General features: G+C 51.0%; 1 protein-coding gene across 1 annotated transcript; it reads right to left on the bottom strand.

The window, feature by feature from the left end:
- Positions 1-226: 226 nt before the first annotated feature.
- Positions 227-8,654, bottom strand: SH2D5 (SH2 domain containing 5). The gene is made up of 10 exons (XM_081203131.1): positions 8,522-8,654; positions 7,997-8,130; positions 6,679-6,759; positions 6,293-6,367; positions 5,864-6,010; positions 5,234-5,482; positions 4,626-4,800; positions 3,090-3,195; positions 2,325-2,484; positions 227-1,697 (listed from the first exon to the last, which is right to left on the bottom strand). Exons 2-10 carry the CDS (start codon positions 8,096-8,098, stop codon positions 1,476-1,478), a joined length of 1,317 nt encoding a protein of 438 aa, XP_081059257.1. The 5' UTR covers positions 8,099-8,130; positions 8,522-8,654; the 3' UTR covers positions 227-1,475.
- Positions 8,655-13,126: the final 4,472 nt, after the last annotated feature.

Raw genomic sequence — 13,126 nt, 5'->3', positions numbered from 1 at the left:
TCGGCCCTTGGCGGAAGCCAATCGCTGCTTCTCTTTTGCTGCTGGTATCCAATCAAGCATGAGCGCAGTCATGGCCAATACAGCGCGGAGCTGAGCGATTGTTGCTAGGCAACGGAGGCATCTAGGCCTTAATGGCCGCCATTGATTTCGAAAACTAACATTTTAAAGGTCTTCTCCTCCCAGTCACGTTTTATTGCCATTTCCCAACACACTCTCACACACAAACGACAGCTAAAATTTAATCATTTTGGATTACAAATATATTTTCCATAACATTTATATATAAACATATTTAAAATATAAGTTATGTATTCATATATTGGCATGCTCACAAATATTTCCCTCCCAAAAAAATATTTCTTTCAAAATATTCAGGCAGCAGCAGGTACATAAACCCCCATAAGGAAAACAAGGGATTGTAACCAACTAAATTCTACTGAGAGTAGACCCATTAAAATTATGTACATTAACTTTGAGTAGGACCCACATTGGACACAACCCAAGGAACATAAACCAGGAGCATTAAGTGGGAAAGGGGGTGTTGTCTTAACTGACCTGCAAGAGCCAAAAACTACTTGCAGAATTTTATTTAGATTAAACCTGGAGTTATCTCTGACCTCTCAACTGCTCAGTTAATTTGTTTGTTTTTATGATAAGTGGCAAGAATCTGGTAAACCAATGTTCTAATTGAAGGAGGATTTATTTCTGAGCTGCAGCCCAAGATAGGAAAATAGGTGGTGAGGGAACACCTAGCTACTTTAAATGAATTCATAGTTGAGATTCCAGCATTGCATTGGGTTGGACTAGATCAGCCTTGGGGTCCCTTCCAACTCCACGATTCTGTGATGCACGATTGAGACAAAAAGTGCAACTCTAGGGTACTTCTAGTCAGTAGTAACTCCAAGACCAATGGGGCCTTTGTGCTTGGAAAGTAGGCTTGCCACACGTCAGGAAAATTCCTGCCATGTCCTGGTTTTCAGGTGTAAAAATGTTGTCAAGGGGGAATTCTGCCAAATGGGCAAAATGTCTAGAGAACACGGAAGTATTGCAACACAATGGAAAAAGCTCAAAAAGCTTAAAATAACTATTGGTTTTCCCAAAAAAGCTAAACAATTTGGGTTTGTTCCCAAATTGGTAGTGGTTTCCTTAAAAAAGCTCAACAACTTTGCAGGTGTCAGGAATTTTACTTTTTTAAAATATGGCATGTGCAGGATTTCAGCCGCTGATGAAAAATCTATCTCTGAATGACCAGGGGCATCAGCGCCATGGGTCCCTTTGGCTAGAAAAGTTAAGACTAGTTTGCCGTTCTACTAGGGGGCAAGAGGGAAGGATTGGATCAATGCCATGAAGCCTAATCCCTACCATATCAGTATGAGAAAGCTAGCCCAAGTGCAAAAGTGCCACATAGCTTGAACACCACAAAAAGAGTTAGCGCAGTTAGCATGTGGAAGGCAGGAAAGCTAAGCCCAGATTCCTCATCCCAGTTCCTGTGGGACAGCCAGAGATTTACTAGTGCCATGTAGCCAAGACGCCTGACGGCGGCTTCTGTCTTCCTTCCAGGGATCCTCCGCTGCGCAGTCTTGCTCCTCGTAACAGTGGTTGATCCGGCCTGCAGCCAGAGAGCAGAACAGGCCTCCTTGGATTCCAGAGTAGTGATCCAACAGAGCTTCCATACTGGGGAACTCCACATTCAAATGCTATGAGAACAGGAGAAAAGGAAAGAAATGATAAGAGATCGAAAACTGGCTGTTGCCCGCAAACCACCCCTCATTGGACGAGCTTCTGTGATGTCACATAATGTTCCCACACAATCTAATTTGCAAAGGGGAACAGTCCCTTGTGGAATTTCAACACAAATCAATGCAGGAGCTATTATTGAGAGGTAAGGGAAATATTTATTTAAAGGGGGGGGGGGAATGTACCAGATTGGGCTTAGAGATGGAGGCTTTAGGGACAGGAAGAGCTGTGTAGTGTTTCTATTACTATTGTCATACTTTGTTCCTGGACTGCTTTTGGCCAAAAAGGTCCCCAAAGGAACTCAGAAATGTTGGTGAGTGCTAGGAGAATTTTTATTGTTTTCAATATTTCAGTTAATGTTTTAACATTTTAATCTTTTAATCCATTGATACAAATCCAACTAGTTACCATTCCTTCTGGCTCCTGGAAACTTGCTTATCTCGTGCACCAAAGTGATGAGACTGTGGTCCAATATATTGGCAATGTTGTATGACAGGAGTTTAAAAAAACCTGTCCGAATGTGCTTGCAACAACTGAATCAGACAGAATCAGGCAGAGCTGGCATGTCATTTCCCTCAAGTTCTCACCTCCACAGAATACTTCCCAAGCTGGCTCCTGTAAATCTGGTAAGGGATGATTCCACATCTTGTCCTCACTGTAAGACACCACTGATCGGTGGCCCCTGGCTCAGCCCAGAGGAGGAAGGCTCCAATTACATCATTCCTGAGCAGTGCCATCCCAGCATCCCTGAAAACCAGAAGGGAGTGTGGAAGAAGGGACCTCTGAGCAGGAGGAAAGCAGCCCATCGAACCAGGTTTCTCTCTCTGGAGCAGAATCCCTCTCCCCGCTCCAGCCCTTCCACGTCTGGGAATAAAGTCTACCATCCAATGCGCCCTTCCCTTGGAGTAAGCTGCACTGGAAACAGCGGGACTTACTTCAGAGTAAGCATGATTAAGTTCGCACCACAAGTGTGGGAAATGTTTGGCTACTTTCCTTGGGTCATTCAACAGCAAGCAGTGTCAGTGGCTACTAGCCATGATGGCAATATGCCTTTTGCTGGGAATCACAAATGGGGACAGCATTGCTGTTGCGCTTGGGTCCTGCTCACATTGGGATTGGGCCCTATGAGAACAGGATGCTGGACCAGACAAAGCCATCGGTCTCTTCTAGCTGCAGGGCTTCTCTCACGTTCTTACCAATTTGGCTCCAGCAACAATGAATTTATATGGGAAATCTTTGCTTCCTTCTTGTGGTCAACCACCTGTGCAGTGCAGTTTACTTCCATTCCCCAATCTACAAGCATCCTTGCAGGCCTCCTGTCACAGGGCACACAAGGGGAGACCTCCCCTTACCTGTCGATGCCCGCAAAAGACCACACGTTCTCCATCAGACTGCTGTCGTTATCCAGCAAGCAAGCCAGGCTCCCTCTGCTGCCTTTGCTGTCGCAGCTGGTAAGAACTGAAGCCAAGAAGGAAGCAGAGGGGGAGGTTATACAAAAGAGACCACCTCAGCAGCATAGATGCTTGAGCAAAATCTCAACAGAACAAGGAAGGAGGACTTCCAGGGAGAGGAATTGGTGGTTCAGCTGTCTCTCTATAAGCATGCCGCAGACAGAATATAATTATGTGGTGATTGATAACAGAATAACAGAAAGGAAAAGTGGACATTAAAGTGTCTAAGGAAAAGTGACGTGTCTGATTTATGTTTGGCAATAAAGATTAAATGGATGGAGGAATCCCATGTGTGAAGAATCATTAACACTTTTTCTCTTGCTTCCCACTAAAGAGCTGAAATAACTGAAAGTAAACCAGCAATTACTCCATTATTCCAGCCATGGAAAGAATTTATTGTGAGAAAGGATATGCTGGTTGTGAGCTTAACGTGGAAATATTAAGGTAGACTGAGTTGCTAATAATATTCAAAACATCAAAAGCACCCAATATGGCAAATGTACCTTTGGATCTCCCAGTGACCGTTGGTATTGTTCAACAGTTAATGGCTGAACAATTAAAAATGATCAGATCGGTGCATGATGAAAGAGGGAAAGAAAAGGAATCTGAGAAATATGAAATGAAGAATACTTAAATACTTCATACTGAATAGATGAAAAGCTGGCAGGACTGGATGATGAAATAGCTAAATTGAAAAAAGCAGTTGCTGAAATGGAAATGCCTTGCATACAAGGATTTGGAGGAGAAAATCACAAATGGAAAGATGGGAAATTAAATGGATATGGCATCAATGGAGCTGAGAGGATATAAAGCTTTGGGAAAACTTCAATCCTGGCTTTTCTTCAGTTCTAGCAGATAAAAAGTATTTTGCATACAATTTGGAGCAAATTCAGAGAATGATGCTACTAAATTTATGCTACTCTCTGGGAAAAGACTGGGGGGGGGGGAAATCGAGATACTATCAAAAATACATCAGGAAATGGAAACACAACAGGAAATGGGTGAGACTCTGGATGAGAGGTAGGGGAATGTTGGTCTCCGAGGATGAAAGACTGGGATGAGAAAATATCTCAGGTGAGAACCGGGATGAGCTACTATCTTCTGTGGTTGGTAAGGGCTAATAATTACTTTTAAGAGGACTCCACATTCTACTTATTCAATTGGTTTTTTTGTAGCAGCTATTTTACAGTATTATGAAAAAAATTAATAAGACTCTCATTACAAGAAAAATAAAGAAATGAGGAATGAGAATGCAAAAGGAGATGTAGGAGGCAAGCTATCCTCTGAAAAACAGGGACAAAAACACCCCAGAGACACACTTGGAAATAAACAGAAGCTCTTTACATAGCTGGAATGCAACATGGATGAAAGAGCAGCACAGGATATTCTCTTTGTCTCCCTGAACAGCAGAATCTTCCGCATTCCCCGAATACTCACACATCTCTCGGGCGCTCTGCTGCAACTGAGCCTCAAAGGTGCAGCCCCGATAAGCTCCGGAGCGGAGGGTTTTGCTGCGGATCGCCTTCTTCCGCACCAGGATTGGAGAGCAGTATGGATTCCCCGGGCGAGAGGTGCCCAGGCTGCTCCTTTCCTCCAAATCCAGCCTCTCTCTCTAGGGATACGAGACAGAGACGGATGGACACTGAGCAGGAGAAGCAGAATTTGGAGCTGGCGATAATGTTTAGCGGGAAGCTGGATGGCTCAAAGTTCCACCCCAGCACAGTAGGTCACCTTGAATATTCAGGCAGTGCCTTTTCTCCTGGCACTCTGGATCAGACTGAAAGTCTTCTTTTGGAAGGTGGTTTCTTCCTGATCCAGGTCTGGACATAAGAAACTGCCTTACACTGAATCAAACCATTGGTCAATCCAGCTCAGCATTGCCTACACTGACTGGCAGCAGTGGCTCTCCATGGTTTCAGGCAAGTAGTATTTTTCTAGCCCTACCTGGAGATGCCGCTGGCAAGGGCCTTTCTTCCACTGCCAGGTGCAGCTGGGCTCACTTCCTCAGCTTACTCAATGGAGAACCCCAGAGGGAACCCACTTACCACACTGATGGAGGGGCCAAAGTCAGCAGGGCACGGAAGCCTCCGGAAGGACACCAACGCATTGACGTTTTGAGATACATCCTCCGGATCGAGGGACTCCCAGGCCACTCGGTTATCCAGAGAGGCTCCCAGCAGCCTCCCAGGCTCCTGCTGTGTGGAACCACTGGGGAGCCATTCTTGGTCCTCAGGATGCATCAGGAGATAGTAGAGCTGGAAGGAGCGGCAGAGCAAGAAATGCAAAATCTGGACCTGTAGGGCAGAAAACGCAGGAGGCACATTAGCCACCACCAGCGCCCCCCCCCCCCGTTCCCCTTCCAGGCAATGGCTGAAAGCAGCTTCACTCCTGAGTGGCACATTTCTGTCAGGAGAGGAGCAGGCACTAAACACCTCCCTTCATGGGGCAGCAGGATTAATGCTCTCCAAGTTTTCACGGCGACCAACAGTGCTCACTGTTTCTGGGGGGCAAGAGGCAGGGCCTCCTTTGTGGTGACTTCAGTTATAGAATGTTCATCCTCTAGTGGGTAAGGCAAATTCATGGACGATAAGTCCGTCAATGACTGCTATTCAGGGTGGCTGTATTTCTCCTCCACTGTCGGAGATGCTATACCTCTTCCCCACCAGCTGGCCTACCTCACTGGGCTGGCTGCCCACAAACAAGTGGCAGAAGAGGCTGCTGCGAGGGCTGCGTGGGTTGCGAGCCACAAAGGCGAACTGGCACTCAGTGGGTATCCAGGTGCTATACAGGATGCGCTTGAGGGCATGCGCCATAAGCAGAGCCTGCAGGAGGAGAAGAGGAGGAGGAAGGGGCAATGAGGTCAAGCAGTTGGCAACCCGCGTCCTCACCAACCAACCATTGGGCTGCCTCATCCAAGCAGAGAAGGCCTCCCCAGCTCCTTCGTCCTCAGGATATCCTCACCACAACCCAGCAAGGTGGGCCAGCCGGAAAACAAAACGGGACCCCCACCCAGCCTGGCACAAGCCCCAGTTAACGCCTCATAAGGCAAGATGGCTCCTAGGTCCGGCATGCTGTCGTGCATCAAGCCATGGCCCCGCTCCTACCTCCCCCTCTGCGTTGTACATCTTCAGGCCCTGCAGGCAAAACTTGAGGACGACGGATCGCCGCCTGGGGCAGTCCTGTGTTCCGGGAGAGCAGGATGAGAGATGGAGAAAAGGAGAAACGGAGTCAGAAATGGCACACCAAGGAGACTCGCTTGGCTCTTCTAGACGCACAAAGATTCCAAGCAGTGACAATTCCCTTTTGCTCCCCGCACCTCTAGAATTTTGGGGCCTTGTAGCATGCACATCCCAGGGGCTCAGAGACAGAGCTGGTTTCACAGTGCCAGAGTAATGACCCCCCCCCCATATAGGGGGAAGAAGCATTGGGGCTAGTGCCTCTAAGCACGTGCAGAGGGCTAATGTGGCCACAACCAGCTCCAACTGCTTACCTTCAGGCGTTGGAGCTGCTGTTGGATGGCCAGAGCTTTTTGCTGGAGCTCTGTGTCCTCGACGGTAAAGGAGCCCACATACTGTTGGCAAGGGAAGGAGGAGAGTGAGAGAGGAGAATACCCTGGGGAGCCCTTCTAAGGACCCACGTGGAACACCAGGGAGGACCGGGAAGATGAGGCCTCTGGGGAGCAATTAAGGGAGATGCACCTCAAACCTCCACTGCCCCCCTTGCAAAAAAAGGGGGGTCTGACAAACTCCCTAGACTAGAAGCTGAGCTAGGGTGGCCCTCTCCTTTCTCTGGGATTCTCTCTTCCTCTTCTTTGATCCTTTGCAAGGTTTTCAGATGGGATGCGGGTGGCACTGTGGGTTAAACCACAGAGCCTAGGACTTGCCAATCAGCAGGTCGGCGGTTCGAATCCCTGCTATGGTGTGAACTCCTGTTGCTCAGTCCCTGCTCCTGCCACCCTAGCAGTTCGAAAGCACGTCAAAGTGCAAGTAGATAAATAGGTACCGCTCCGGTGGGAAGGTAAATGGCGTTTCCGTGTGCTGCTCTGGTTCACCAGAAGCGGCTTAGTCCTGCTGGCCACATGACCCGGAAGCTGTATGCCAGCTCCCTCAGCCAATAAAGCGAGATGAGCGCCGCAACCCCAGAGTCGGCCACGACTGGACCTAATGGTCAGGGGTCCCTTTACCTTTAGGTTTTCAGGGGAGTGGGCTGAGCAGCAAAGCAGGCTTCCACCCAGGCTGAATGGGAGGAGGAGCTATGGGCTGCCTCCGTGGGCACAGGTGCCCCTGCAAAGCCAGGCAAGGCAACAGAGGAGGCAACCATGCTCTCTTTCCAGATTCCTGACCATGGGATCAAGGCAGGCAGGATCTAGATCAGCCACTCTACCCCACATCCTCTCCTCACCCTCCCAAGTCCTCGCCCTCTCTTTCATAGACACCTAGACAGCTGCCATCCATGTAGCCCAGTACTGTCTACACTGACTGGCAGCGATGGCTCTCCTGCATTCCAGACTGAGGTTTTACCTGGCTTGGAATTGAGCCTGAGACCTTCTGCATGCAAAGCAGATGCTCTACCCACTGCCCCCCCCCGAAAGCTGCCTTATACTGAGTCAGTGTTGCCTACACTGACTGTCAGCAGTGGTTGGCCATGGTTTCAGGCAGGGATCCCTCCCAGCCCCACCTGGAGATGCTGCCAGTGGAGATTGAATCTGGGACCTTCTGCATGCCAAGCAGCTGCTCCACCCCTGAGCTATTACGATCCTTCCCCCCCTCCCCCCCCCCCACAAGAGTGAAAGCCCAGCCCAGCCTCACCTCCGCCAGTTTGGCGATGACCCGCCCGCCCCTCTGCTGGTGGTGGTGCGGGGAAGCCAGGGGCTCTGGCCCTCCCCAGTACTCGGAGCGCTGCTTCTTCATGGCGCCGCCGGCTGGGATCGCTCCGGGGGTTGCTGCGGGGATGGAGACAGGGAGATGGAGGGAGGAGACGGCCTCTCCCCGAAGAGGCACCGCGGATGCCCAAGCGGCATGGGAGGAAGGGGCACCTCCGCCCCCGCACTGGCCCCCAAAGAAAATGATGGGGAGGGGGCGCTGGGTGCCAGGAAAGAGATATTGGGGGGCGGGCGAGGAGGAGGAGATGCCCCAGGAGCAGTTCCTGGGGTCCCCCCACCCCATAGGAAGCCCCAAAAGGAGAAGAGCTCCTCTTCCCACGACGGGAGATCAAGGACCCGGGGGGCGCTCTGCACGCGCCCAGAAGCCTCCTTCTCCCATCCTGCCACAGGAGGAGAAGGATGGAGAAAAGCCGCCGCCCTCCCTCCCTCCCTCCCTCCGCGCAGCCCTCACCTGGCAGAGGCGGCGTGGGAAGCCGCCGCCGCCGCGCATCTCCTCCGCGCCCAGGCGCTCCGCTCTCCGCAGCTGCAGCAGCAGCATCTTCCCGGCCCCTGCTCGGCCTCTCCGGCCCGGCTCACCTGGACGCGCCGCCTCCGCATCCCGGCCGACCAATCAGCGGCCAGGAATGCGAGCCCCCGCCCCCGGCTGCGGAGATGTAGCAGCGGGTGGGGGGCGGCGGCGTAGAGCGACCTGCAGCGCTTAGGCCTGGCGAGAGCTCCCCACCCGCCCTTGCTGGGCACAGGCCCACAGCCCCCTCGCCTCGCCCGCTTCCCTTTAGAGCAGCTTCCCATCCAGGGAAGCTCTGAGGTCTTGTTACCTTCAAAAGAGACAGGGCACCGCACAGAACAGCCCTCCCCGGCCAGCGAGGGGGCGCCCCCAGAATCATTTGCAACAGAAGCAGGGGTGCCAACTTGAATAAAATACAGGGGTGGGTGTCCAAGTAAACCCCGCCCTGCTGCCAATCAACCACATGACGTGGTGCATGCAACCATATGAATGGCAAGTCCCATCAACTTTGGGGGAGCCCAAGCCCCTCAAATATTTTATTGTGCGGGGGGGGGTGGGCAAAGAGATCTTGGCCTTTAGGAGTTGACTTCTATGGATGCAAGCATTTCCTCAGAAGGAAAGGGGGTACACTTTTGGGGGGCTGTGGACCCTTTTCATAATCTGATGAAAGCTATGTGGACTGCGGGACGCGTTGCTGGGTCCCTGCTCCTGCCAACCTAGCAGTTCAAAAGCACGTCAAAGTGCAAGTAGATAAATAGGTACCGCTCCAGCGGGAAGGTAAAAGGCATTTCCGTGTCCTGCCAGAAGCGGCTTAGTCATGCTGGCCACATGACGTGGAAGCTGTACGCCGGCTCCCTTGGCCAATAAAGCGAGATGAGCACCGCAACCCCAGAGTCGGCCACGACTGGACCTAATGGTCAGGGGTCCCTTTACCTTTACGTGGACTGCCCCTCCCCCACAATACTTTGCATATTTTTATGGCATTGGGAAAATATTTTTTTGGGGGGGATGGGGCAATTCACAGACCCTTTAGGGATTTGTGGATGAAAGGGGAACCCCTAGTCTGTATGGAAAGCAGCCCATTCAAATAGCCCAGGGTGGCAGGGCAGAGTAGGACGGTTTGAGCACTTAGGTGGCCCTTTAACCAAAGGGCACCTCCATGGTTCCTGCCTCCTGCCCCAACATGTGCAGAAAAAGGGCTCATTCCTTGCATGCCTCCATCCCATCCTGAAAGGCTGCACCTGTGGAACATCTGTCTCGGAGCTCCTGAAGCCCCTTTCCCTGCACAGCACGCAAAGTAAGTCACAAGAACATAGGAAGATCCTTGCTAGATCTGGCTAATAGTCCATCTAGTCCAGCCTTCTGTTCTCTCAGTGGCGACCCAGATGCCCCAATGGGAATTCCAAAAGCAGGATTTTGGAAACCTGTATCCCCAAATACAGGGACACGGGTGACGCTGTGGGTTAAACCACAGAGCCTAGGACTTGCCGATCAGAAGGTCGGTGGTTCGAATCCCTGCAACGGGGTGAGCTCCCATTGCTCGGTCCCTGCTCCTGCCCACCTAGCAGTTCGAAAGCACGTCAAAGTGCAAGTAGATAAATAGGTACCGCTCCGGCGGGAAGGTAAACGGCGTTTCCGTGCGCTGTTCTGGTTCACCAGAAACGGCTTAGTCATGCTGGCCACATGAGATGAGTGCTGCAACCCCAGAGTCGGTCACGACTGGACCTAATGGTCAGGGGTCCCTTTATCTTTATTCCCAAATACAGGCTTCCAGGAGCCTGTATTCAGAAGCATTGCTGCCTCCCACTGTGGAGGTGGAACATATAGCCCCATCCTCCTGGAATTATTTCCCTAATCTTTGGAAGCCATCCAAGTTGGTGGCCATCAATGCGTCTTGTGGGAGCGAGTTCTAGAGTTTAAGTATATGTTGTGTGAAGTTGAACAAAAAGAACAAAAAACTAGGATGGACAAAATAATCACAACACCCCACCCCCCAGAAGTGACCTTGAGGCAGAATTTATTTTTGCAGACAAAAGAGGACAATTTTGTCAAGGGGAGACTGGAAACAAGCCACTTTCCCGGGAAGAATTAAAGCACCAGATTTGGGCCCGAGAACATTGCCAAGACAGAAGGGACAGATGGTTCCTGAACACACAAAAAGGGGGGCGGGGCAGAACAGGAGCAGGAAGTGGTTCGAAGTTAAGGAAGGAGCTGGGATAATGTGTGGAGGAACTCTTATTAGTGAAGGTTGTCAGGGTGACAAGACATGTCTGGCTGTTGCAAGCTGCCCTGCAAAGATTCTGCGGGGGGGGGGGGAGGAAATCTAGGAAGGTACCTCTACCCTTAAAGGCAAGGTAAAAGGTAAAGGGACCCCTGATGGTTATGTCCAGTCACAGACGGCTTTGGGGTTGCTGCGCTCATCTCGCTTCACTGGCTGTGGGAGCCGACATTTGTCTGCAGACGGCTTCCGGGTCATGTGGCCAGCATGACTAAGCCGCTTCTGGTGAACCAGAGCAGCGCACGGAAACACCGTTTACCTTCCTGCTGGAGCGGTACCTATTTATCTACTTGCACTTTTGTGTGCTTTCGAACTGCTAGGTGGGCAGGAGCTGGGACCGAGCAATGGGAGCTCACCCCTTCGCAGGGATTTGAACCGCTGACCTTCTGATTGGCAAGCCCAAGGCTTAGCGGTTTAGACCACAGCTCCACCCACGTCCCTGTCTTAAAGGCAAGGATGCCTCTAAATACCAGTTGCTAAGAATCACAGGTGGGGAGAGCCCTGCTGTTGAGCTCAGGCCTGACTTGCAGGATTCCCTTTAGGGCATCTGTGAGACCTAGATAGATTGGACTGGACCAAGGTTTCCCAAACTTTGGGTCTCCAGCTGTTTCTGGACAACTCCTATCCTAGCTAGCAGGAACAGTGGTCAGGGATTATCGGAATTGGTAGTCCAAAAACAGCTGGAAACCCAAGACCTCAGACTTAGGTTTTAAGCTGCAAAGCAAGGACTCTGGAGAAACCAAGATGCACCTGGGAAGATCTTCACCAGCATATTCCGGATCTTATATAGCAAGGATGTTAGACCTCTGGCCCTCCAGGTGTTGAGGGAACAGAATTTCCATCAGCGCCAGGCAGCATGACCAACGATGATGATGGGAGTTGTGGTCCAACTTGGGGAGCCCTGCCACCGTTCCCGCAGCCTTTCCTTCTAGTGAGCCCTGGCAGTGCTGCTGCTGGACTCCTTCCTGTTGATGGTACTTTTATGACCTGACTTTGTGGGATGTGCTTAATCTGAAGTAATGCCCGGAAAGGCCAGAGGTTCAGAATGACAAGGGGAAGACAAAAGATCTTGGGAAGCCCGTCTGAAAAGGGTAACATTTGTCCTTGAGAGATGAGTGGGGTGGGATGAAGACACACTGTGCCTGTGATATCCAGCAAAGTGGCCATCTCCAACGGACAGGTCAGACTTGGTTTTGTCCCAAGCTCTTTTGCCAGTTTTCTTAAGCCAACCCTGCTTGTCACCCAAAGGAGGCAGTCAGCTTTGCACTGGGCTGTGAATGCCAAGGAGAGAAGGAAGTGCTCTAGGATGGGATCTAAATGGAGGATGGGGAGGTAACATTTTCCAACTGAAGACTTTGGGGGAAAGGCATTTGGATCACAGAACTGCCCCGTCGCTTTGGGCTGCTGTTCTGAGGGGGCATTCAGCCTTTGGCAGACCATGGGTGGCTGCATGAGTGGTTTTGGTAAACCTCTTGTATCTGGACTCAAGCACTGCTGCTAAAACAGATGTCGGGCCATTTAAAGTCTTTTCTCCCTGCCCTGTAAAGGCACACGGGTCTCCACAACAGGGTGTGTGTGTCTCTACCGTGTGCTCCTGTACATTTGTGCACCATCCCAAAGTGTTAATGCCAAGCGAGAGCCCAGATGGCCGACACCGCCTGCATTTTCACCCTTGACCCTGGATCACAGGATCCCCGCTGCCCAGGGTGCCGCCCGGCTCAGTTTTACGTGTTGTAGTATGGGTACACAAAATGTGTTTTATTTATAAAAGGAACCTTCTAAACCTCTGTGAATTAAGGAGTGAGGAGCAGGAGAGCGAGGGTGGAATGTAGCAGACAAAAGTGAGATCCTGACGTTTTCTTAGAATCATAGAATCGAATCATAGAATCATAGAGTTGGAAGAGACCACAAGGGCCATCGAGTCCAACCCCCTGCCAAGCAGGAAACACCATCAGAGCCCTCCTGACATATGGTTGTCAAGCCTCTGCTTAAAGACCTCCAAAGAAGGAGACTCCACCACACTCCTTGGCAGCAAATTCCACTGTCGAACAGCTCTTACTGTCAGGATTCTTGAAATGAAGGTGGTCATCTGCAACCTCAACACTTCCAACAGCTGCCTGCCTAATCCACCAACACTGCCATCTCTCCCGCCCCAGCCATCTCCCCCCAAAAAGAACTGGGCCAGAAATGTGGGCATCTGATAAAAGACCCAGGTCAATGCAGAGCACGTGTTTTGCATGCAGAAGGTCCCAGGTATGGCTGGGCAGAGATGC

The sequence above is a fragment of the Podarcis bocagei genome (assembly GCF_964188305.1).
Source record: "Podarcis bocagei genome assembly, chromosome: 7".
NCBI classification, from domain to species: domain Eukaryota; kingdom Metazoa; phylum Chordata; class Lepidosauria; order Squamata; family Lacertidae; genus Podarcis; species Podarcis bocagei.
Note: the sequence above shows the minus strand (reverse complement) of the source record. Positions and strands in the feature narration are given on the sequence as shown.